This window comes from Neolamprologus multifasciatus, chromosome 15, assembly GCF_963576455.1.
Source record: "Neolamprologus multifasciatus chromosome 15, fNeoMul1.2, whole genome shotgun sequence".
NCBI lineage: Eukaryota > Metazoa > Chordata > Actinopteri > Cichliformes > Cichlidae > Neolamprologus > Neolamprologus multifasciatus.
In genome coordinates this window covers 13,424,449-13,450,763 of record NC_140453.1, presented here as the reverse complement: position 1 = coordinate 13,450,763, position 26,315 = coordinate 13,424,449, and the positions used below count along the sequence as shown (strand labels likewise).

The 26,315-nt window shown below is 40.6% G+C and overlaps 1 protein-coding gene across 1 annotated transcript in view; it reads right to left on the bottom strand.

The window, feature by feature from the left end:
• The window catches only part of eva1aa (eva-1 homolog A, regulator of programmed cell death a), a 77,619-nt gene that overhangs the window by 24,612 nt on the left and 26,692 nt on the right, over nt 1-26,315 (bottom strand). Inside the window, exons 4-5 of the mRNA XM_085132560.1 lie at nt 23,902-24,054; nt 16,229-16,372 (exon numbers count right to left, since the gene is read on the bottom strand). Of these exons, the coding sequence (XP_084988686.1) occupies nt 16,229-16,372; nt 23,902-24,054 (297 nt within the window). The remainder of the gene's footprint in view (nt 1-16,228; nt 16,373-23,901; nt 24,055-26,315) is intronic.

Sequence of the window (26,315 nt, the reverse complement as noted above, 5' to 3'; positions counted from 1 at the left end):
GACCAGTCCAGGCAATAACCTGGACATCAGAGGAGTGATAAAACACTATTCCCCCAGGAGAAGACTAAAGAAGTCTGCTACAACTGCCACTGATTTCAAAGTACAAAGAACTGGCCCGAGACAAAAGAAAAGATTCTTGTACCTTTTGGAAGCAGAACTATCAAACCTTTAACATGATTATTAGTTTGTAAAGTCAGCTTGTTATCAATGAAACTGTAGTATATAAAATTTGAGAGTGGGGGGTCCCCAGTATTTAGATTTGAAGTATGGGTTAAGTCATGGCAGATGCTCTGGACTCTGGAGATAATAAAAAATAGAAAATAAAAGTGAGAAGCAGCTTGAGCTAAGGCTACACAGTTAACGTGATGATGATATATAGACCAAGATGCTGGTGGGGAAGTATTGGGTGGGATGTGGGGGCAGAAGAACCCCAGCCTGGCCTGCAAGCAGCTGCACGTTGGTGCTGAAGAATGTCAGGAACTTTTTTTGTTTTGGGGTTGAGTGGGGCATCTGCTTTGGCAATCAGAGGACCTCCTCACCCCCCTTCAAATGTCTTTCACTTTCTTTTGCAAGCCTCATCCTGGAAGGAAAGAGGGAAGGAAGGAAGGTCAGTAGGAAGGAAGGGGGGGGAAAAAATGAAAACATCTCTCTAGGAGAGCTGAAGCCATTAGGAATGCATGCTGAGTTTCAAAAACAGAGAACAGGGAGAAAGGGATAAAAATCAAATCAAGTGTAAAAAAAAAAAGATGAGGTTGGAAAGGGCTTTGCTATTTTGTGAAAAGAAGGACCAGGCCAAAGCATAATACTGTGCCAGGTTCCATTCAGACTAGACAAAGTAAATATAACCACTTGATGAAAAAGAGACAAGGGGGGGTGAACGGATGGTGGAAAGAGTGCTCCAGGCAGCTCAGTATGAAGCTGTATATATGAAACTATGAAGATGAAGAGAAGGCTTTATGTATGCACTGTTTTTACAACTGAGCCGCCAGCCTTATCTGATGGCTGGACACAGATTTAAAAAGATTATCACGGCATTGTCAAACGTGAAGTCACATCTGTGGGCGCAAAAGACACACAAAGAAAAGCAGAGGGAAAGAGACAGAGAAGCTCATTCATTTTCTTCTCCATTAATCATGTCTACTGTCATCTTGAGCTTTCCTTCTTTCTATGCAGGACTTCCAAAGTAATAATTTGAAATAATAAACAAAATCGGGTTAGCATTGAGCTAATCAAGTAGACCTGCTGCCGTTCCTGTGCCTTAGTCTCCGGCCTGCCCTCTCTTCTCGTAACCCAAACCACACACTAATTCATAAATTACAAACAAAGAGTCCCTTGTGGTTTGGGAGGGACCAGGACGGCACTGCAAACTGGCGCTACGGGGGAACAGCAACGCGTCAATTAGAGGGAAACTTGACTGGCAGGGAGAGGTGTGGACACAGCACACACTCACAGGCTGACACATTTAAAGTAGCTCAAACATGGAGGAATGAGCGCAAAAGTGCTGCATACACGTGTTCACAACAGACAGTAAAACACACACAAACACATATACACAAACACACAGACACACACCGACAATTTGGAAGCCAGCTAAACAGTCTGGTCATTTTGGCATCCAGGAACTGACTGCACCATTGTGTGCTCTTAGCAGCTCGCTGGTTTTCTCAGGCCTGTTTCTGAAGGGTGACGTGTGCGTTCGGGTGTTGTGCACGCACTGCTGGGAGTTAAAACCACATTTGTGTTCAAAGCAGGCTCCTGTAAAAACACACGGGTTGAAGTGCAGGAAGACTTGCTTAAATTGTACCAGTGGTTTAAACATTAAACATGTTTTCTAGTTTATCATTAAAGAAATGTAAGAAAAATGTGAGAAGACTGAAAATTCTGGTCCAGCTTTGCTTTCAGGTTCCTATTGTCACACAATGTGTCTTTATTTTCCGTGCTAAGGAAACTAATGAGAAGTTTGCCATCTGCCGTTTTGCCTTTTAGCCCCCTTTTTAAAAGTGTTGTTGGTTAATGTTCTTCAAGATGATTGAAAAAGAAGGTAAAGGAGTATCTTTTGTGGCTAGCTCTTTCCGGCCATGCGGTAAACTATGATGTGAAATGGTTGCTGACTAAGTGTCATTAGATGACATATGAGTGAGTGTTGGATTACAGTAGTTGGAGTCTTTATAATAGTGCTGGAAACTGCTGAGTCATTATCATACTTATCAAACCATTCAGTGACCCTGGTTCCCTATAGAGAAATTATTAGCAATTTCCATCAGGTTGGAAATATTTTATCACTGGATAAAATAGATCACTTAAAAAATCTTTTGCAGTGACCATAAGAGAGCCAACCAGCCCTCTCACTATACTGGTTCAGGTTTTTCTATTAGTTAAACCGACTTACGGGAGAAATACACAAAAGATTACTGATAAAAGGACTTATCGTCTACACGATCAGCAGAAAATTAGTCAACACGTGATCCAATTTTCCTAATTTTATTCTAGGAAAATCATAAAAAAATGCTGTTAATAGGTTAACAAATGTTAAAGCTTGGTCCCTTTATCTTAATTTGATCTGAACACATCATCTAGTCATAACCTCAAGGCAAGCCCTGTTTGCCATTAGTCGATGAGCAATTGCTGGAGGTTGCTGGCAGTTACTTGGTGCTGTGCTGAAAACCCTGTTGAGATCACTTTGCTTGCTAGTACATTATGATGGCATAGTTTGTATGAAAGAAGCTGACTTGCCAGCAAACACTCACCAGCTACTTGCAACTGCTGGTGAAACAGAAACAGAAATAGAACAGAAATGCAGAGGGTTTATTTTTAAAGTAAATGTTGTGTGAACACAGCATGCATTGGCTTCAGCTTTAAAGCTTGTGAGTAGTTGGCAAGTGTTTACATACAAATTGGTGACTTCAGTGCAAACTATGTGTGACTGCGGCAATCTGCCACAGCAAAAGGAAGCTTTTGATGCAACATACTTTTCTCGACTGGTTTCACCCAACAATAGACCAAAATCTGCAGCAGCCACCCGGCAACCATTTGGGGTTACATAATTTTCCTAGCAACCTGAGTTTGCCTGGTTGTTGCCAACCAGTCTCTAACCAAACTTATTAATTAATACATAAAAATTATCTTTCAAATGGAAAATAACTGTTAGCTACATGCATGAGAAAGAAAGTGATCTTATAGAGTTTTGGAGTTAAGGTGGCCTATGTTTGGGGAGTTCATGCCACTACCCACTCTGAGTCAGCAGTAACCTTTTGGCATGTGTAACAACAAGTCAGTACTTTCTTTACAGTATTATGCACCCCGTGCTTAATTACAGTGGAGTCTAACTGCTAACAGATCCTGTTCATTGACGAAAACACTGACCATCCATAGAAACCCACACACAAAAGGATAAGCTGAAAACAGAGTTTCAGTCCCTCTATTAAAGGTACCAGTACCGAGTGAGACACACGTATTTTATAACTAAGTGATCTTATGATGTTTATCTAAGCTTATGTCTACAAATCTAATCTAGCTAACTTGTTTCTTCACATTTCACAGACTGCTGTCTTAAGTTCCAAATGCTTGGCACTCAGTCTCACACTATTGTATTCCTTCATACATTCTCAAATCCTTAACTGCAAGAGCTAAAACAGCAATAACATTCCGGGCGGCAATGCAAGCAAGACTTTGCAAAAGGCAAAAGCAAAATAAGCAGACACAAAAGGACATAAAACATTTGAAGTTCAGAATGTAAAACTTTAACACAGATGAGGATTTGGAAGCCACAGGGAGTCCAAGGGATATGTAACACGTGATATGCTGTGGATGTGAAACATAACCACTATTTATTTTGGTTTAGAGTTCAGTACAGTACACTTTAAAACTCTTTAACTATTACAAATTGCATCTCAGATCACATGCTTGTTTCCAAGTCTGAGGCAAAAGTGGCCAGAGTACAGCGAAGAGATTTAAAAGCGTGTTCAGACAGGAGACCAGGTGACACTTACACACACATCGCTGAACGGAAAATCCTTTGCAGGTCCAAGCGGCAGCTTTCTCTTTGAGCGTATATCTCTGTCAAACACTCCCCCCCCCCCCCCCAATCCGCCTCCTCTCTGTCCCGGCAAAAGAACTAGAACTGGCTTTGCTGTAAAAACAAGCACTCACGTGAATAGTCCGCTGTGGGTTTAACCAGAATGAGAGAGCACGGCCCAAAAAAGGCAAAGAAAGGAAGGAGGGAGGAAAAAAATAGCCCCTTTAAGAAGGTATGCTTCTTTTGGGTGACTCCCCCTTTTTAAGCCAAATAGAGTATGAAGAGAGTTTCCTCGTCTTTTCTTCTTCTCATCCGGAAAGACTAAGGCTCTGCTAATGCCTGGGCTCTTTTTGGTTTAGCCTTCCTTCCTACACTCAGTGAGAAAGAAAGTTAAACCTGGCTTTAGACAACTGGAATGTGACAGCAGGAGAGAGCAAGAGAGAGAATGAGGTGGTGAGGGAGGGAGAGAGAGAGTGTGTGTGCGAGAGAGGGAAGGAGAGAAAGACAAGGGACATGTGTAGTGTCCACCTACACAGCAGACTGCTGTGTGAGCGAGCAGTCAGAGAAGAGGTACAAAGGGGAGGGAAGGAGCAGGCAGGAGAGGAGGAGGGCTGTCTGAGAACGAGATAAAGTAAGAGAAGCAATGAAAAGTTCGAGTGAGGCTCCGGGGAATAAGCTGAAAATTTCATTCAACTTAGGCTGGAAAACTGGAAATGCGGTGTGCCAGAGATGGAACATGCGGCTCCAGGCTGTATGTAAACAGACATGCACGGCTGCAGGGCTGGGCAGTAAGATCATACGTTCCATTAGACAAGATAGATTTGTCAGCAGTCAGCGGTTTGTCCATACTGATCATTTGTGTAACATGAAAGCATTTTTCCCCCATTATTTTGGTTTGCTGACAGGAAGTTGTACCAACTAAGCAGCTTGTTGCTGAGATTTGGAAAGCAGATCACTGTGCTCATTCATAACCTCTCAGGAGAAACATTAGAAGATTCACGATCTTTAGAAAAAAGATCCGTTTGACAGAAACCGATATAATGAGCATGTTTAAGAAAAACTTCTCTTTAAACTTAACTGATAATAATATCTCTAAATCCTTGGGTGCATCTTTGAACTCTAAAAACTGTGGGGCATGCATTTGATTCTTAAGAAATCTAATGTCCTTCTTGAAGGACATTCAAAGCTCTTCATTGGATGTTGGCTTGTTTTTGCTCTGTTCTCTATCAAGTCAAGATGATCCTACACTGCTCCAGTAACGTTGAGATGCAGGCTTTGGGGAGGCCAATCCATGACTGATAGCGATCCCTTGTGTGTTTTTCTATTCAGGCTAACACTATGCCAAGTTTTTGGCTAAAAGCTCTTTGGGAATTACCTTGTTGACAAAAAATGAGGGAAAAAGTAATCAATGTCCAAGGGCAACTTTGAAAGACCTTGACAGCCTGGCTCTTTGGAAGGAAAATATAAAGAAATGATGGGTGACTGAAGACTTTTGGATGTAGTTTTACATAGTACTGGACAAAAACTTGACAAGATATGATAATCATATTCTCAAAATACTACCAAAACAAAAAATATGAAAGTAAATTTGCATTAACTAGAAAATACATTTGAATTTTAATTTGTTTCTTGTAAACATTTGAATTTACACTTTATTTCCACCTTAAGATATCCTGGGAATTACTCTCTTTGAATCCCCCCACCCAAGACTGCCCCCTCCGTTCACAAAAATTCTGCCTTCTCTCTCTTCTTCTCTGTCTTTGTCCACCACAGAAAGAAAACTGAAACCAGCCACAGACTGGAAAGCATTAGCCTGCTCCCCCCCCCCCCCCCCCCCCCCAACACATCTGATTCAACACTCCTCACACAAATGAAAACAAGTAGTATGGATCTCACAGAAAAAGCAGAGAGTAGTTTTTGCCATGGGCACACAATGACACGAAAACAGTAGTGTGCACCGTTTAACGAGTGTGTGAAGCCGACAAAGTTGGCAGCAAATTCTCGTCCGGAGCTTTGCTTATTTTGCAGTTTCCAGCCCAACAAAGAAGCAGTTGCTCATTTGTGAACACCAAGCAAAAAGACCACAGGAAGGGGGCAGACGTTTGTGTTAGTGTGTACAGTTTTGTATATTTTATCTGAATTTGTCTTTACATCCATGCAAATGTGTGACTGTATGAATGTTAACTTCACTGCATGCTTCGATTTTTCTTCATTTGTAAAGGAGGTAAACAGCCCGCAGCTAAATGCAAAACATTCCTTCACTCTGGAAAGAGCTTCATATGTTTGGGGGCTGGAACAGTTACAGGGACATAAGTGGCAGCGGAGCGACAGACCCCAAAATGCTCATCAGAAAAACCCTTATAACAAAATCGAATAGTCACGACTTTTATGTGACCAATTTGTATGAAACTGGTATAAAAATCTGGTTTAGGATAAACTTGTAATGTAAAAGTCTGAACAATGAAGCTAAATGGGCAAAACATCATATAGAGAAAAGGATTACCATTAATCATTACTAGAATCTAGTAATAAAACAGTCAATATACAGTCTTACATACCTCTGAGGTAATGCTTTGTTTCACATGAAGAATCTTTCTGACGTAGTGACTATGTGTATGTTTCCCTCTGATTCTGGCCCTAATCAATGCCCTACAAAGTACATCACAGAAACAATGCACAGTATTATCACCGTTTGGGTTTATCTTGTGTTTGGGTTAACAGATCATTACGCATATACAGACATGTGCAAACAGAGCTGTTGAATGCTTCAGAGGTTACAAAAGAGTTAACCTGACCCAGTGAGCGCTAACTGTAAGGTCTATCAAGTCACCTGTGCTATCTCTGTCTGTATCTTGCTTTTTCCCCGCCATGTTTACTAAGCAGTCTGTAGTGGGATCAAAGCGTCTGGCTGGCTCACAGTCCAGCTTCCGCTTTGCTACTTTTTTTTTCTCCTTCTGTTTTAATTTAAGGGACTTTTTTTGGTACCAGCCACGTTGAATAGCTTTGGATAGAAAACACTGCAGCACTGAGGGGGAAAAACATCATGGCTGAGCTCTGACAATGCTCTTAATTTGCCTCAGTCATGGATGTTGGTCACAGATACAAAGTTTTGCTTCATAATGGATTTTTTTTTTCTTTTTACAGTTTTAAACGACACAGTGAAAGAACAAAGGCGTTTTCGCTCTTTTTCACTTCTGACTGTAACTGGGAAAATTTTTGGGTTGGTGAAGTTTAGCTTTGCTTAAGTGCATTTCGCCCGGCAGACTGGGTGCGTTCTTAATATCTAGTTTAAGACACTTTATAAGTGCCACATCAGTTACTGTAATGACTCCTGTTTATTCATGGTTTTCTTTAATGTTCTTGCTTTTTAATTAAAAAAAAAAGTCTGTTTCTCTCTGTTTTAGTTTTTTCTTTTTATCTTGCATCGGATAAATTAAAGGCTCTAGAGTTTAAGTAGCAAGTGACTTTTCCTTTAAACACATTCTGATTATGTGGCATGCAGCTTCGGTAACATGACATATTCTGGGCAGTAAAGCAATGTTTACAGCTGAAGCTTGTGGCAGTTCAGTTGATTGCTTTTGAATACTTTGAATATAGCGTAAACCAAGTATTCCCAAAGTCAAAATTCATATTTCTTCTATGGATTGTATGCAAAAGATGGTTTCCGCCAACACTTGAAACCTTGAATTAAGCATTGTGGTCATGTTCTTTTTTTAAACTGAATGTGTTTGTGCTTGACAGGCTCAAAAGGTACTTCTCAATCACAAGTCGGACTCGCCCTAAAGAATACACCCGCTTCATTGTTGATTTGACTTTAAATAAGACCGTCATTTAGAAAGTGCACATTAGAAAGATTGAAAAATAGCAAAAAAAAGTGACCATACGAATGTCTATGGGGTTTGTTTCCTCATAGACTTTTGTAGAGTTGGGTTTCAGGGTTTTGTTTTTTTTTTGAAGGCCCTTGTACTTTGGCTTCAGTTTTCAGACCTCCATGAGATGTCCATCTTTTAGAAGTTACAATTTTTTCACAAAGAGACACTCTGTAACCTCATACATAACATAGGTCTAGCGCTTTAAACCTGCATTCTTTTTAATAGCCACCAGGGGGTTCTAGAAAAGTCTATAGGACAACAGCACTTCTGGCTTGACCATTAAACACTTTAATGGCTCAGTCAGTCATTTTGGTGAAATTTTGGTTATTCTAAATTTCTGAAAGGTGGGTTATCCAGGGCATGTTCATTAGTTGACATTAGCCAATAAGCATGCAATGCCATAGTCAGAGTCCCCTCTTGCTTGTCACATCTTATTTGAAATGGTGGCTCATGGTGGCGACTGCCAAAAACAGAGGCCTTGAGGCTTTGAAAAGCAATGAGGGTGGCAGAAATGTGGGAATATGACAAAGGAAAGAGGCAAAAAACACTGACAGTGCCAGACATACCCAGTGAAAGTGCTTGATTGTTTTCTTTGAGTTGTTGAAACATCTGTGACTGGTGAGAGGGAACGAAACCAAAGGCAAAAGGGGGGAAGAAAAGTCATAGAAGCTATGAGAACTTTAACAGAAAATGTAACACCTTTTCTTCATGTGTGCTCAGATGTGTGTGTCGAAGTTTATCTGTCACGGATTGGCCTCCCCAGAGGGCTGTGGGACCATGTTGACAGAAAATGGTACAAAAGGCAGCCGACATCCAAACAAGAGCTTTGAATGTCCTTCCAAAAGTCTGGAGCCCTGAAGACCACTTGAAGACATTAGAAGAAAGTCTGCCTAAGAGAGGTTGTTCTGTGTTGAAGAATAAAGATGGTTGTGCCAAACTGACTTTCAAGCTTGTCCGAAATGAAAAAAAAGTCCAGTTTTGCCTCACTTACCGTCTTTTCGTGTATGTTTGCACTGCTAGTGCAAAATATAAAGATATGAACAATGGCTCAAGACTTTCGCAAAGTACTGTATACCTGGTAAATCACATACATCGTTCAATGCTTGTGCGCTCTAGAGTGACAGCAGACACCAGATGCTGTGAGTCAGAAAGACATGGTGTAAGCCAGACATCAGCTGACTGAACATGTTGGCAAAACATGAAACCCGCGAGCTCTAGTGTCAGCAAATTACAAGAAACTCCTCACATGTTCTTCATCCTCTTCCAAAGAATACTTTTTACATTAGCCTGTGACTTCACCAAGCTACTGTAGATTAGTGGTGTGTTGAAGGGACAAAAAAGGTCAGCAAAGATGATGTTATACTACTCAAAACCAATGCCATATATGGCTATTGGCTAAACCCACAACAACTACTATTAATGCAACACACCCACACAGGTCAGGCCAGGTCACGTGCTTTGTGTTTTCTCGCTGCAGTGTTCATGAGTGTGCCAATTGTGGCAGTTATCACGGGGTTTCTGCAGAGTCAGGCTTGTGTTACGAGGCTGGGGAGCATTTAGAGCTGCCTCCATGGCCTTTGTGCTCACTTCTCCGCTCACTAAACTCAGACGCAATACAGATCACATTTTCCAGGTTTACTGGTTGTATTACCCTCATAAAATACTCAATGTGTGGGGTTAGTTATAAGGTGTAAAATGGCATAATCGTGCAATAAGAGCCAGAATCGTCTGACGTTACCTAGGAGGTATTTAAGGGTAGAGTTAGGTCGTGGATAAGTTGTTGATGCCGTACTTGGTACATTTGCATTAGGCCAGCTGTAGCAGAGCACACCTCTGCTGGAAGTGCATTCAGGTGAATACATAGTCAAGGAATTCTTTGTTTCCTTAAGCCATGAATATACAGTGTGGACACACTATGGAACCTACTTAAGTGGAATAATAAAACTCCAGCTTACAGGAAATTTGTTTTTATTTTTGTATCCTGAAAGCTCCTTTGTTCAGACTAATAATGAAGTCACAAGCTGATGCTGAGTCATTCATAATAAAACCAAACAGGATGAAAGAAAATTAAATAACGGTGATGGTTAGTTCCAGAAAATGTATAAATAAGTCCTTAAGAGCAAAACCTAGCAACTTGTGCCTTCATACTCAGATGAGCCAACAGTAAATAATCTTTTGATCATCGCATTCACCATGATCATATTTTACAAATGACTTTTTTTTTTAAGATGCCTTAAAAACACCTGAATTAAAAAAACTAGCAAGACTGTTATTGATGCTAAAGATTAAGAATATAGGTGAATACTCAGATACTAAGCAATATTAAAAATTCCTATGAGATTAGATAGTCATTTAAAACAATATTGATAGCAACAGCGCCATATTCGCCATATCCCCCCTTCCCTCACTAGCAGCTGAAATGACTGACATTCACAGCACTGAATAACAATTTATGAGAAATTGAAATATTACATTTCACAGTTATCATTAATCTTAATTTGGCCAGCACACATGCTACCATTAGCCATTTAGCTATTAGCAATTTCCCAACAGCCACATTAGCCTGCTGTTATCACTGTGGCTAATAATAAAATTACAGTGTTAATGGTGGAGCTAGGCAGCAAACATGATCAGACTTGCTAGTCTGTAATGTTAATAGACATGGTTAGTTTAACAAGATAAATGGCCTGTATTTGTACAGCGCTTTTCTAGTCCCTAAGGACCCCAAAGCGCTTTACACATTCAGTCATCCACCCATTCACACACAGGTGATGGCAAGCTACATTGTAGCCACAGCCACCCTGGGGCGCACTGACAGAGGCGAGGCTGCCGAACACTGGTGCCACTGGGCCCTCTGACCACCACCAGTAGGCAACGGGTGAAGTGTCTTGCCCAAGGACACAACGACTGAGACTGTCCAAGCCAGGGCTCGAACCGGCAACCTTCCAATTACAAGGCGAACTCCCAACTCTTGAGCCACGATCGCCCCATAATGCAATTATATTCATCTTAAAAGTTTTACGTTTGTCTTAAAGCCCCAGATAGAAAAGAAAAGCCTACAACAACTAAATAGAAATAGTGGTAGCTCATATTACCAGCTGTATTTGATCAACAGTGGAAATGTAGTCCCAAATGATTAGAGGCACAGCACGATCTCAGAGAGCCTAAAAATACTGATGTCTTTTTTTCACTTTCTAAGAGAGTCTTATATATACCTTACAATTATGTTACTTTATTTTGTAAGACAACTTAAAAACAAAAAAAGAAAAATACTTCTAAGTTTCACGTTTTTTTCCCCCTTGTGGAATCGAAAATGACTGAGTATTTTCCTGGGTAACTGTACTGAGTTTGAAATTCTAGTGTCTTGACAACCCTATTATGCATGTCAGGTTACACGTGCTGAATAAAGATGAATACCATACTTTGGTATATTTTGGGACATATGACCACCAGTCATACAGCTCTAGGATACGCTCTAAGGGGGAATGATGGGGCCAGCAGCAACTACTGGCTGCCCGGCTGGACTGCCGCTCTATGCATGAGAGCCTAAATAAACATCAACCTCAGTCTCTTTGCTGACAGGACATGAATGTGTGTGGGGCAGCCAGAGGAGTGTGTGGCTACCAGCGGTCGCATGTGTTCCTCAAGTATCTATGTCCATGTGTATTTGTACGTATGTGCGCGTGAGTGTTCGTGTCCACATAACCAACTTGGAGAATTCAAACCCTCAAGTTTCTGAATTACATCTTTATCTTCCTCTCTTTCCCCCAGTTACATCTAAATCAGCCCCCGCTGAGCTATGTCTGGCAGCCACGGCCTCCACTGCCCATCCTTTGTCCATTAAAAATACCATCGGTGCGCTCCAGTGACCACACCTCCATATATCTCTGTATTTCCGCATCACACTAAAGTTCAAATACTACAAGAAAAAAGATTAAGAAACAAATGTTGAAAACATAATCACTGGTTTCTTTTATTCTGTGGCTGTTCATAAAGTTAGACTGCAAAATAATTGTACAAGTGAACTACAAAATCACTATGGAGTGTACATGTTTTTGGCACATGTAACTGGCGTGATAGACAGCACGGCGGCTTATTTTTGACTGTGAGGGATACTATGAAACCACATATACTCGACTTTTATTACTCGACTTTTTATTCCACTGCTAAAGAGGAAACAATTTGTGTTTTTAGCACCATTTACATGTCTGTGCACCTTTGTATGAGCAACATTATGCAAAAAAACACCCATCTGAATTTCATAAAAGTCAGTGAAGAGGTGGGGCATGAGCAAACAAAGACTTCTGAAATTACTTATTGTCTTTTAAAATCGCATGATAGGACACCAGCCTTGGTGCAGGATCCACGCTGAGTGAAATATTTACAAAGTCTACATTAGAAAACAAATAGAAAATAATGTTTATCTGAGGATATACATTTTGACCAGCTCTAAGAAAATGATACTAAGCCATGAACTGAGATAAACTTAGCTCATTAGCTCTACTTCATTACTTCACTTCCATGTTTGGTCCAAAGGCCAGAGAAGTGGTGGAAGTTCTTTATATCAAGAACACATAAACTATATTAATGCACTCATTATACTTTCATTAGGATTTTTGAGGGATCCTATGTCCATTATGTGGTTTCAACCTCAGGATTAGAACAGGGTATTTTCACAGAGCTCCCAGTGCAGGAAGACCAGACCAGCTAAATGCCATAATCAATCAGTTTCCTACTCAGCAATTAGACCTGGTCCTTGAGCTTTCCATAACCTTTTATTCCCCTGAAGCCTGTGCTACATGGTTCAAAAGAGGCTGTGTGGCCTGATCGGCGTGACCCATTATAACACACCTTTGAGATCTGAAGCTTTAATAACTCTCAGGCAAGGAGAATAACTGTGCACTGGGTAGGAACTGGGAGACCCTTGACACTTGAAAGAGAAAGATTCCTCCAGATACGATCGGATTAGCATGGGGGGTCCATAAATCATGTTTTTGCAATAATTCAAAGACAACACCGTGTTTGATGGTATAAAGACATGCACATACAGAAACAGGATGCCTTCAGGCTATCTGGAAAAAGAGGGTTATTGGCAAGATGGAAGAATTATGTTGCAGAGCTGCAGGACCGGTATACTGAGCTCTTCTAACTACACATTGCCAAAATATTTCCACCTACGCTGTATTAAATATACATATAGATAACTGTTGAATAAGGCAGTTTTTCATTCCAACATCAAACTTCCTGACACAGTAAATAATGAGACATAAAGGAAGATTGTTCAAAGCAGTCGCAGCGGAACTTCTGCTTTCTGCAGAAAATGCCCCAAGCAGACTCATTCATCAATCTTCAGGAGGAGAGATGCAAATATTTTCAAGCTTAGCCTATGAATAATTTGGAATACAGGAAGCATTCTTACACATATATTTTAAACATCATCTCCTTAAAATATTCAAATGTTAAATGAACTGCACTCAGTTGGACTCCTGGAGCAATTTTTAACAAAGAAATAAAGCTTAGGGATTTCCTCCTAGGGGAGTAAATGATGCTTGACGTGGTGGCTGTGCAGAGTGTGTGTGTGATCTACTGGTAGACTGATGGCAGGTTCCAGGCCATTTGCTGCTGTTTAATTCCTAAAGAGTAGATCACCCCTGGGGCTGTATGACGAAGAAGCTGGAGCTTGGACCCTGATGGAATTATAAATCAGAGGCAAGCTGAGGGCGATAATGAAGGGTGGATGACTGTGTGTGTCTGTGTGCGAGGGAGAGAGAGAGTAGACACGAGTACAGCTACAACATTGAAAACACTGACAGGTGAAGTGAATAACACTGAGTGTGTCATTACAATGCAAAGTTCTGTATGTACACTTTGGGTCCTGGCCTTGGTGTGATTGTTACTTTACCCTGCACCCTAAGACCTGTTGTACACGAAAACCCCTCAGTGCATCCCAACACCTTCTAAAAACTGTTCAAGAAGGCATCCCTGCATCCCAATCTCATCAAACATCTGCATGATGCACGAAAACAAGTCCGATCCACAAAAGCCCCCAATCCCACAACCCACAGGAACCAATGGATCAGCTAGCTATTGTATGTGAGTAATTTCAGGAATGTTTTCATTACTCTCTCTTTTTAATGTAAAGTAACTTTGGTTTAAATGTGATACATAAATAAAAGCTTGTTATGTACCTACAAAAGAGTATGAGGGCCAGCGGAAAGATTTTGGTGTCATGACTTTTCTTTTTTTCTTTTTTATCTGAATTTTGACTGAAACTGAGAATTCTGACTTTTTCCTCTCAGACGTCTAACAATCTATTTCTGACTAATCTGTAGGATTTTTTTCATAAACTAAAGGGACTTCCTTCTAGGGCAGTGGTCGTAAATGGTGCTTGACAGTGGTGTGTGTGTGTGTGTGTGTGTGTGTGTGTGTGTGTGTGTGTGTGTGTGTGTGTGTGTGTGTGTGTGTGTGTGCGCGTGTGTGTGTGTGCGTGTGAGAGAGAGAGAGAGAGATCTACTGATAGACTGATGGCAGGTTCCAGGTCATTTGCTGCTGTGTTATTCAGAAGGCATTCCAGAGGGCACCCCTGGGGTTGTATAGAAATTCTGACTTTTTGTTTCTAAAAACTGTGAAAAAATCTGCATTTTAGAAAAAATGTCATAATTCTGGGATTTATTTTTTTAAAGTCATGACCAAAAGCATGTATTCCGTGGCCCTAATCCTTGTCTTGGGTTCAAAAGCATGAAAATAGCAGTTTATAGTCCATTAAAGGTTCTCAACACAGGGCATAGAGAATCACAAACCTGAATACTCAAAGTTAAACATCTAACACACTGTAGATTTTAAAACAAAAGCGCAAAAAGTAAATTCTGAACTATAATAAACCTAAGATCAATAAAATCTTTGCTAATAACAGGTATTTATTTGAAAAGGCATTAAAGGTGCGATTTCTTTCTGGTGATCATGTCCTCTCAGTCAGTTTGTAAGTCAGTGCCAGTTGGAACAAAGCACACCACCACACTCACACATGCACATAAATACCACCAATCATGAGCGGACAGACAGCCTTCATCCCCTACTCTGACAAAAATGGGGTCAGTTCTGCACACATTCAACCACCAACGAAAGAGGATCCCCCAAAATTACCACTCTGAGAGAGCCTGAAGAAACCAGTGACTTCATGTCTACTGCAGTTATACTGATTTACTCACGTTCAAACCTCTCAACTCCCACCGCAGCCCAGAAGACCTCCCTCTCCCGCTTCCCCATCCCCCTCTGTGTGTGTTAGCATCTTATATCTGTCCTCTATCTCATTTGTCTCTGAGGCCCTACAGACACTCACACATTTACCAGCCAAACTCAGCACCAGAGCTGTAAGGATAATACACTGTGCTATCAGTGACAGATAAGAGAGGTCAGACACAGATTCATTCCAAACGATTCCATAAACACAGTTGACCAGTCCGTATTCTTGTCTGCAATGGCTAGCTCACAGTTGACGGTTCTTGGAGATTTAGCATGGAGGATCTCCAAAACCAGACTATAAACAAGCTGTAAACTCTCATCACAACATCAAGATACAGATTATCCCCTGAAGCAAGAAATGACAAGAACTGTATAGCAGAAAAGCAGCAGAAAATGCAACAAACACAGAGATCAACTTACACCACACACAAAAAAAATCTCAAAATCTATAAAATAAATTCAGAATTCAGATTGAAATGCCAAGGCAAAAAACAGAACGAATGTTACTTTGGGTGTTTGGGCAAATGGATTTTATGGATTTAAGAGATTCCCGGGCATGGTGCTGATTGATCCGTTCCTGTCTGTGTATGTATACTTTTGTGCATGTCTAAAGCATGTGGTTAATTAATTACAGTCTTGACATGTCCAGATTAGCTTTTGGGAGGGGAACTGATAAAGGAAGAAGATCATTAATCTCATCCTTCCGCACAGACATAAGGTCTAAACACAATATACAATGCTTAATGTAGTTTTCTTCACTAAAGATCTGAGGTGGAAAATACATGTAGAAGCATTTAAATCCTTGAATAGTTTCCTCATTTCAGTAAAAAACTATTTCTGAAATTATTTCATTGTTTCAGTTTCCTTTCAAAGTAAAAATTATAAGCCTAACAAATTATCCCCCTGTTACCTATATTTATTCACCATAACCACGATCATCGCAGATGATAATCATATTTCTGCAACTACAGCAGAACCCCCTCATCCTGAAACTGGGGTCCAACATGATGGGCAGGAGTGCAGCTGATAAATTAGCAAACATCACCCCCTGGTGGCAGGCAAAAACTAAACCATGAGTATTGGTTTCTTGGGGACTCACCACAGGTGTAGATGACGCTGAGGTACTTCCTGGTGCCAGCGTAACACGGATCTCCAAACTCTCTCGTGGAAGCTCGGATGAGACAGGTTTTCTTTCCCTGGCAGCGGTTGGTCAAAACCTGCAGAGCCACGGACGACTGGCACTCTGGAATAAAGACAGAGATGGGGAAACATATGTAATACAATGTTGTAAAACCATGCTTGTTACCTCCCACATCTCAGTAATGTCTATTCCACTGGATCATCAACTATAGTCTACAGAAAAATTCCACCAGCATTGTAAAATGTGGATTTCTGTTAAAAATACAGGCAAACGCATTTTTAAAAAAATGAAGATTTCTGTTAACATATTTTCTATATAAATGGACTGAAAGTCCAAACAACTTCCCCTATAACTATTATCAATTTACATTTCTTATGCTCTGTGTTCTTAGATGACATGACACTCACAAAGACACACACATACACACACACACACACACACACATCTCAGATCCCATGATGGAGTTTGTGTCCACATCAGACCCACATAGAGAACCTTCCGCAGGCCTTACATTGTCTAAAGGATATCTGATCCAATACATGTGGGTGTGTGAATGTTTGTGTATGGAGACCAGTCAAAGTAATGGATACGCCTCTCATACATCATCGCTAAGCACCAGCCAACTCCTCTCCTCGTTTTTTGGCTTTGATTTCATTCCTTTATTCCATAATTGTAACATAGCTGCAGAAGATGACACGGCACTTCTAAGCCAATAATCTGCAAATGAGCTAAACAGCGAAGGAAATATAAAAGTACTCAAAGGTGCAGTCCCAGTGGAATTCCCATTCTACATATCTCCACATGACTCCAGTGACACTAAGGATAAGGGTGTGAGAAGCACTAATCAACTCCTGTTGTGGTCTTGTGGGAATGTGGATGGCCCTTGGTTCCACATGGATGCTTCCCGGGCCCCCCACGGGCCATCTAACCTCTAAAAACAACACAAGGAAATGAGCCTTTGAAAATGGACACTCGGCTGTCTTGGTGGCCTACGCAGAAGGAGAAGTGCAGAAAAAAGCTATTGAGGGCATGCTGGCTAAGACTTGGTTCAAGTGTCACCAAGCCTCAACAAATTATGGCCAAAGGTTAAATGTCATAGCCTGGAAGTGTTTGAGGGTAATCTAGCGGTCATGCATAATATCAAAATTGGAAATTCCTTAGATGGCCTGTAACCGTGCAGGCCTGTCTTATAATCAGGAGATTTATTTACAGTTTATGTCATATAAATAAATTGCGGGGAAATCTGTTCCATAAATCTTGTGTGGTTACAGGTCACAGCATATGCAAAGCATTAAGCTTCTCAATGAAGTAAGCCTGAACCACTGTTGGTTCAATTGGACATAGATCAAACGGGTACACCCCCAGCTGGAGCTGACATAGTGGAATTCCCAACCAGGATGTAGTGAGGTGAAAGCCTGTGGGAACCAGTGAGAGTAACTGGATATGAAGGACCATAACTCAAAGGTGAAATAATTCCTGCTGTCACTTAAAACATGTGGAGTAATGTAAAATAAAATTAAAAAAAGTTCATTTTAATTCTGCCATTAGTCTTAAACTTACAGAAAAAACATTTTTTTAATTGTTTATCTTTCTTTTTTTTTAATTATGAAAATGGCAACTCAACTTTGTTTTGATTTAGTAAATTACAAATTACCTTACTGTTAAATTTGCATTGCCAGACTTTACATGTTGAGCTGCATCCTGAGGACAGGACAGAAGCAGGACTATGGTACAAGTCATTAAGTACATTTGACGTGTAGGTACATCTAAGTACAACCGCACAACAGATGAAAAAAATTGCACGGTCACATGAGCCTTGATTTCTACTGCAGCATTCAGAGGAAGCGTCACAATGTGCTTAATCTGATTGTGCGTCAGAATTCACCCTGGCTCGTATCTAAGGTTCAGCCAGCTGATGGTGGCATAATGGTGTGAGGGATATTTTCTTGGCACATTTTGGACCCCCTAGTACTAGTTGAGCATCGTTTAAATGCCACACCCTTCCTGAGTATTGTTGCTGACTATATCCATCCCTTTTATGACCGCACAGTAACCATCTTAATATGGCTGGTTCCAGCAGAATAACTCACCACGTCTCAAAGCTTAGATCATCTCAAACTGGTTTCTTGAACATGTACTCAGTTGGCCTCATCAATCCCCGCTTCTCAATCAAAAAGGGATGTGGTGAAATGAGAGATTTGCATCATAGAACAAATCTGCAGCCACTGTGTGATGCTATCATGTTAATATGGAACAGAATTCAGAGGGATCTATGCCGAAATAACACAGGTCTGAGAGCAAAAGGAGGTTCAACCCAGTATTACCAAGGTGTACCTAATAAAGTGGTGAGGAAGCGTTTAATGTTAAAGTTTATTATTCGTATTAGCAGTTTATTATCTGTTTATGTAAGACAAACTGATAAGCAGTCTGTGTCTATGACAGAGATCAATGGTGTAACTATTGGCTTTTATTTCCTTTATTAATGACATTATATTTTTCTATAATGTGTACATTTGTACTAGTTGGTTTTATGCTCACTGTTTATAGCAATATATATATATACATATATATATATATATATATATATATATATATATAGTACAGCCGTTACATAATTACATAACTTCCTTAGGGCTTAATAAAGTATTCTGATTCTGATTCAGTTCAATAACCTCCTGCTCTGACGAATGTGCCTTAATTTTCTCTGCCGCTCTTTTTTCCTGTCCGGAGGGCCTGACAAGCCAAGTCCACTGACAGACAGACCCCCATTAGCTGCACCTTAGATTCACTGACTGGGTGATTAGCTGAGCACAGAGCTCACAGAAAATGGGGTGGGACTTAGAGGTTCAGGAGCTGATAGAGAGGATGGAGACACACATGTATTCTTTGTTCACCAGCTCAGCCACACACAGAATTTCTATGTAGTTTAAAAGAACACTCCCAAGGGCCTGACCTCCTCTGGCTCTCATTAGTGGTCTTAACACAGATAGACAAGCATACAACAGTTCCCCTCTCTCTCTCTCTCACACACACACACACACACACGGCATGAATAACCCCTGTTACCTCTAACCTTTACCCTCTCCAATTTTCCAAGCTTGGGCCACCACCCCTCTATCCTCCACACCCAACAAGGACAGGACTATAGCTCAGAAGAGTAGGTCCATAGTCAAGAGAAGCAGCATATGAGGAAAGGGAGGAGCTTCCTGGATACACACACACATGCACACAGATTCACATGCATACACACACTTACTCTCAATGATGACTAATTACAGCAGGAAACATAAACTGAGGTCACACACAGAAAAGCACCTACAAGTACTTTTCTTAAAATGAATTACACAGTTCGAAAAGTTACTGAGATGATTTCCTAATACAACGAAAGGGTGATTCTGGGTGGAGAAACCACCTAAAGCTGTGTGATGTGGCATTTCATGTCATTCAATTGTTTTAAAAGAAAAAAAAGATAATAATTTATCCAGTAGAGAGCCACATCTTGAGTTTCACTCATCACAGAGCACGTGTATTAAGCCTGATGTCCTGTAAGGTTAGTGCATTTTCACTGTCATACATTCTGAGGTTGGTGTGCAGCAACTGTGTGTTTTCAAATAAACACAACACACCTCAGAGCACATACATGTCCAAACACACAAATGAACACACACGTGCAAAGAGCACAGCAACCTTTCCTAGTGAATTGTCACTACAACCACCATAACAGTCCAAGTTTTCCACCCACGCACACCTTTCCTGGAATTTCAAGACAATGGATGGAAAACACTCGACTCCTCTTTCGTTCTGACTCATCGGCAATACGTATCATTTAATAGGGAGGTTTAACTCATTGTTGTGGGATTTAAACTCTTTGTGTAATAGAAGAGCGACTTTCAGATATGGTGATAAGGTGAAAGGATCTGCACACGCCAAATGCTTTCAGTAGATGTCAATGATACATTGACAGACAACCTTTTACCCAAGGTAACACCACATGCATTTACCCCAAAATGTTCTTTCACTTCTCTGGAAACATATTTTACAGCCAGACGTAAACAATACTTTTCAAAAGTCTTGAGCCACCCCTCATATCGTCGCTTTTTGGTTGCAAGGATTTTTTTTTTGAAGTGATCTTTAGCTATAGTAGTTTTTCTTTAAACATTGGCTGCTTTTTCACTCATTTTAATTCCAGTCCTCGTCCCTGACCATTTTCAGATGACTGTTTTGTTGGTTAAGCCAATTAACACTAACCTTTGAATCATTCATGCATAAAAAAGGCACCTAATTCAAGGGATGAACCAGCGTTGTGTCTACACTTAACAAACAACTGTATCTTTAGGCACTTTGTTACAAGCAGCCTGTCACAAAAGCACAAAGTTTGTGTCCATTACTTTAGCTGAATCTGCGATCAGAAGACTATTTAAAGAAATGATAAGAAATTTTGCCTAAAGGAGTTCGGGCTCTGTTTAAGAATAAAGGTGGTCATATTGAATACTGACTTTTAAACTTATTAGAATTTTACAAACTCTATTTTTGCCACATATGCTGTACTCCTATGCATGTTTCCGTAAATAACTCCAATTGTTTCTTATATTCTTAGTAAAATACAAAGGGCTTGATGACTTTTGCACAGTACTGTACAGAAGATTTTCCTTGTGTGGGTTTGTAAGGCGATAGCAAGTTATGTCACAATCATTCCAGCAAATCAGAGAATTTGGTATGTGTGCTATGTGTGTTATCACCTTAACCCTGCATGAGCTTGTTATCATAGAAAACATGCAGCCTGTGAAATTCATGATAGCCAGTATACAAATGTCATTGATGATATTTTTGCAAAGTTTAGGAAAAACAGTCAACCAGTAACAATTTGTTGACAGAAATCTGTCAACTCAGGTCTTTCAGGAGAGATTTAAATAGACAGACCTGCACATTTAACACAAATCTACATCTATATCTATATCAGCAAAGTCCAAAACAGCATAAACATGCTACTTATCTGCTCTGCATCTATTAGTGTCTGAAATAAATACAGACAGAGTTACAGTGAAGTATCTCACACCCTAAAAATGGAACAAGCAGTCCAAAATGGAAGTATTAAAGTTGAAGTGCAGCTGTGCACAATAATCTAGTATCCAACCTGCAAGTAGACTAAAGTGTGAACCATCGTTTTCAAAGCACAAAAGGGAAAGCACAGTGGCCTTCCTTTTATTTTAGAAAAAAAACACACTCTAAGATCCTGCATGCCAAGCATGGGGGGCTATTTAGATGTCAAGAGGTATGTATCATGGTAATGGGGCAGATGAGAGAGGAGGGCTGAAGCAGGCCCCTTTACTTTGAGGATTCTTCATCGCCGCCAAAAGCCGTCCAACTCCGCCACTCCCACCCAGAAGACAAGATCAAAGAGTCCTTGTGTTGTGAGTACATGTCTGTGTACATACTTGTTTTTTCCTGGTATACTTTTCCAGGACTTTTGTATTCAAAATGAAAGCAGACAGTGGTTTTCCATGGCATAAATTCCTTGCGGCAAATCTAATTAAGTTAAATAAGTTGACTAGAAAATTACCTCCAGAAGACATTTGTTTGTTAGACAACGGCTAGCACAAGTTATCACAAAAAATGTCCGTCTATTTGGCAGGTGGCTGGTGTTAAATTGTCAAAATTTTTGCATCTAACAGTGTACAAGCAAAGCACTGTAATATTCCTTAACATTACACTATGCACAGCATACCTGGGCCGTGCAGTCAGCTGTGTAAGTTCAGCGGTTGATCCCACACCTCAGGCTGCAACTTTGCCAGGAAGGTTTGAGAGATTACCATAACCTATTCCGTTTAGCACATTTGAACCCGCATTTAAGGAAACTTAAATTCAAAACAGACACAAAACCAACTTGCGTTTACAGCAACTGCCAACCTCAAGATTAATTCAGACATGCCGAACCACAAATACACACATGCATCTGAGGCTCCACGCTGCTTCGGAAGGGTAAAAAAATAAGGGGGAAAGCATTTAGAAATAATTAACAGTGTTTGTCTAAGCTGTCACTTAAGACACCCTCACTTCCTGCTCCAGGTGACATGAGAGCCACATTAAAGATAGAGATGACAGGGGAAATCCCACTACAGCACCACCAGACTGTCTGGAACAGCTCATGGGGTGGTTGTGGGTGAGTGCAGTGTTTACATGCACACACGTGTGTATGTGATGGAGAGAGGAAAACTCATTCTATAAAATGGGCGAACAGCCGTCTGTGTGTGTCTGAGTCTCCAGTCGACATAAACACACTAATGGTGAATATGTGATTTTTCAGTAAACACCATGTCTCCCCTGCTTCAATTAGATTTTTAATCAATACTCAGAGCTGCTGTATTTAACCCCAGAGTCTGAAACCATATCTCAAACCAGCCCTGTCTCACCTGCTACACCTACTTGCCACATGTCTGGTCCAATGCTTCCTCCTTGTACAGAGGTAAAGACTACCTGACAAAAGGGTCAAGGCCACCACAATAGCACCTGTGGTTAAACTAATACTAATACTTGCCACGGATCCAAGTTTAAAGTCATTAACATTCCTCTAAACAAGGCCAGGGGTACATTTGGTTATCCCATGCACTCACACATGCACATAACAAACATGCATACTTGGAGGGAACTCAATATGTTCCTTTTCAACAGTCCAAACTCAGTGCTTTTGATGACAGGGACATCTGATCTACATTCCTCCTCATTCCCCTGGCAATGTGTGCACGTTAGTGTGTGTCTACCTGATGCTCAGTGGTGGTTTTCTTTATCTCAAAATGCTCCGAGAACAAGATGATGAAATGACAAAAGGTAAATTGCTTCTAAAAGTGAAATTATCAACCAGTGATTGTGGAAGAAGTGCAAAGAGGTTTGAATAGATGACATCAGGGATGGGTGTGACAGACCAGTGTTTGCTCTAGAGCCTCTCAGTCAAAGAAAGTGGAGGAAATGAAGGAATAAAGGTTTCCAAACCACAACAGCATCTCAAGGCAATATCGCCCACGTCAAAGACATTTCATGAAGGGGGGATTCAGCCGGTGTTTTGAACCTGACTGTATTTGTAGTTCTCTTTGTGGTTCACTGGAGTTCGAGTCCAGGCGTGTAACACTCATTATCAAAACCTTTTCATTTTTCACATCTGCTCAATGTAATGACACCTGAATGTTTTGATTATGTCTTCGCTGTAGGGCATTTTTGTCTTTTAGCAAAAAAACAGAGACCTGAAGTTGCACTCTTCCCATTCATTAATATGTATAAGAGCATTAGCATGACAAGGAGACTCTTTTTAACTTCATGCAAACACATGTAGGCCTGATTTGCATGCCAAGCTAGTGTCTTGTTTTATGACTCCTTATTTTTTAACTCCTCCCCTGACCTCGGACTGACCCCTAAATTGATTATATGAGGAATGATACAAATGTGCAAAAAGTGCCACCTTTCATGAAAATACATGACACAATCACACGATCGAGGCACCTTCGTAAAAAAGGAAGTCATTGAATGATCACGAACTATTCAAAAAAATGCCAAAAAAAATACAGCTTTCAAGAGCAAAGTACATTTTTAAACACTGCATACTTGAAGTGACAGAAAAGGAAAACAAGAAGGTTTCTCACCTACTGATGGAGACCTCCTGTGGAGAAGGGGACACTCGAGGGTGCCCTGCAGAGTTCGGCCGAACATGGCGGAGTAGACGGCGATCTGCATTCCCTGTTTGCAGCTTAGCCTCATCTTATCTTCCTCACAGACCACCTTACTCTTATACTCATCTGTGGATACAGAGAGAGAAAGAAGAAAGCTTGTCAACCAAAAACAACACATATTCTGTAAAGGTGAAAAAAAAATATTTAATAATATTTGATATAAGTTTTCATTTCCTGGATATTTGCTGATTAGATACAAATTAGAACCACTAAATTAGAACCTCTGCTTAGCAGTTTATCATATGCGGAGAGCACAGACTCCATTTTTCATTCAGAGTAATGGGCATGAGACAGAGGGAGGACAGATTGGTGGACATGTAGAGCCATGCAGAGGCATTCCTCTGACACATCCACCCAAAGTGACCTGTGACAGCAAGAAGTAGCTCCACTGGCCTGCAACTAAAAACACAACAGCAGAGTGTTTCTATATCCATGTGGGAAGTGGAACAGGAATGCAGAAAAGAAAAGTGAGAGAGAAAGCAAAGAAAATGTTCAGCACCAGTTTGTTATACTTCTTTGTGATGGACTCACTCTTGTTCTGTCTCAGACCCTCCCTGTTCTCCTTCACTAACACCATCCTCTAGCCACCTCTCTTTTCAGAGGCAGTGACACCTGCCCGTTGCACCTCACTAACACCCCATGCAGCCTTTCTCTCTTCCCCCCCGAGAAGTCATTGGTTAAGTGACAGTGAACAAAGAGCTGCTGATTGGTCCTGGGGTCCAGTGGAGAAAGGAACAAGTAGGTAAGGTGGGGGGATCAGTGGATTAATGCTGAGTTGTGGGCACTCTTGTGTGAACTTTTGCACAGCTCAGTGCGGCTCGGCTCAGCACAGGACTGAGCGACGAATGAATACTAGAATCAGGGTGGGATTACTGCACTGCTGTGGCTCCCCTCCGGAGTGATACTCTTAACTTCCTCACAAGGGGAACGATGGACAAGGATAAACAGCAAGGCATGCAAAAAGCGGGGTTTTTTCAGATAAAAGAAGCAGCACAGAGGGAAGAAATTTCAAGAGAGTCACATGGATACTGATGCCTAAATCAATGCAGACTTTATAGAAAAATTATAGAAAAAAATCTTCCTACAAAAAGTAGTTAAATGAGAAATTCATTTAAATACTCTTGCCAGGTCTGACCCCCTTATGCTCAAGAGTATTGTTTGGGATCTCCATCTGAAACAAAAAGCTTAAATTTAGTCAGTAACAAATGCAAAAGTGTGAGCCTAGAGTGAAACAGCTTCAATATATGAATGAGATATACTTAAGAACATTTTGACCAACATTGAAGCTATGTGTCTACCTGCTGCAAAGTATATAAACGGGATAAGCAAAGTCACAGCATGTTTTTCCAGTTGAAGACCAAACGTTACTATTAACAGGCTGCCATATAACGGTCAAGCTGCTGAAACAGCAAAATGCTCCTTACTGCATGCTACCATGAATGTCATCCAAGCCAAGCCATGCCAACTTTATTTATAACACACTTTAAAAACAGCAACCACTGACCAAAGTGCCGAACATACGAATAGAAATGCATGCCAATAAAAATAACAGAAAATAAGAGAATTAAATTCAATCAGAAAGATTAAGATGAAAGATGGCCTCTATAGTTATAACATATTATAGAAGGTCTCCAGTCACAGCTGGAGAGGTGTTAGCTAGCTCCTTCCATCTGACGTTTTTTTTTTATAACAGATACAGATTCGACAGCCACGATCACAACAGATATAGTCTCTTCATCCAGTGAGTATGAGGCTATAACATATGGCTGTCAGTGTCCAGTACTGATTGATGCAGATTCAGTATTGCCTGTGCAGCCTTATTCCTCAATTGTTGTCAATATACTTGATTTCTAATATATAGTGTGTCCACTAATTGACATAGTGCTTTGTCATGACAAACAATGGCACTTTGGCTTTTGGGTTAGCTACACATACCACATCCTGATGCTAGATAAAGTATAGAGTCAGTAAAGAGTCCAGCTGTGTTGGAAAAACCTATTATGAGCATCTACTCTACGAGCATGTACCTCACAGAATGATGAAAAAGCATAATCATCACCTGTAATATATTAAAAAGTATATCTCAGCCCTAATTTCTTTTTCAAATTCAGATATTTATAAGTGGCTACAGGGGAGAGCCTTGGTACACAATTTTCAAGGTTGATGTGGGATTTCCTTTGATTGTTAGTGTACTAGTTTGGTTTTGACCTGACACCACCCTTGTGTATTGTGTATTGGCGTTGTGAGGGGGGACAAAGAAAGAATGGTTCAAGCACAGGGAGGGACAGAAATTTTTGTCGCTGTCACAACGCGGGGCGACGAGGGAC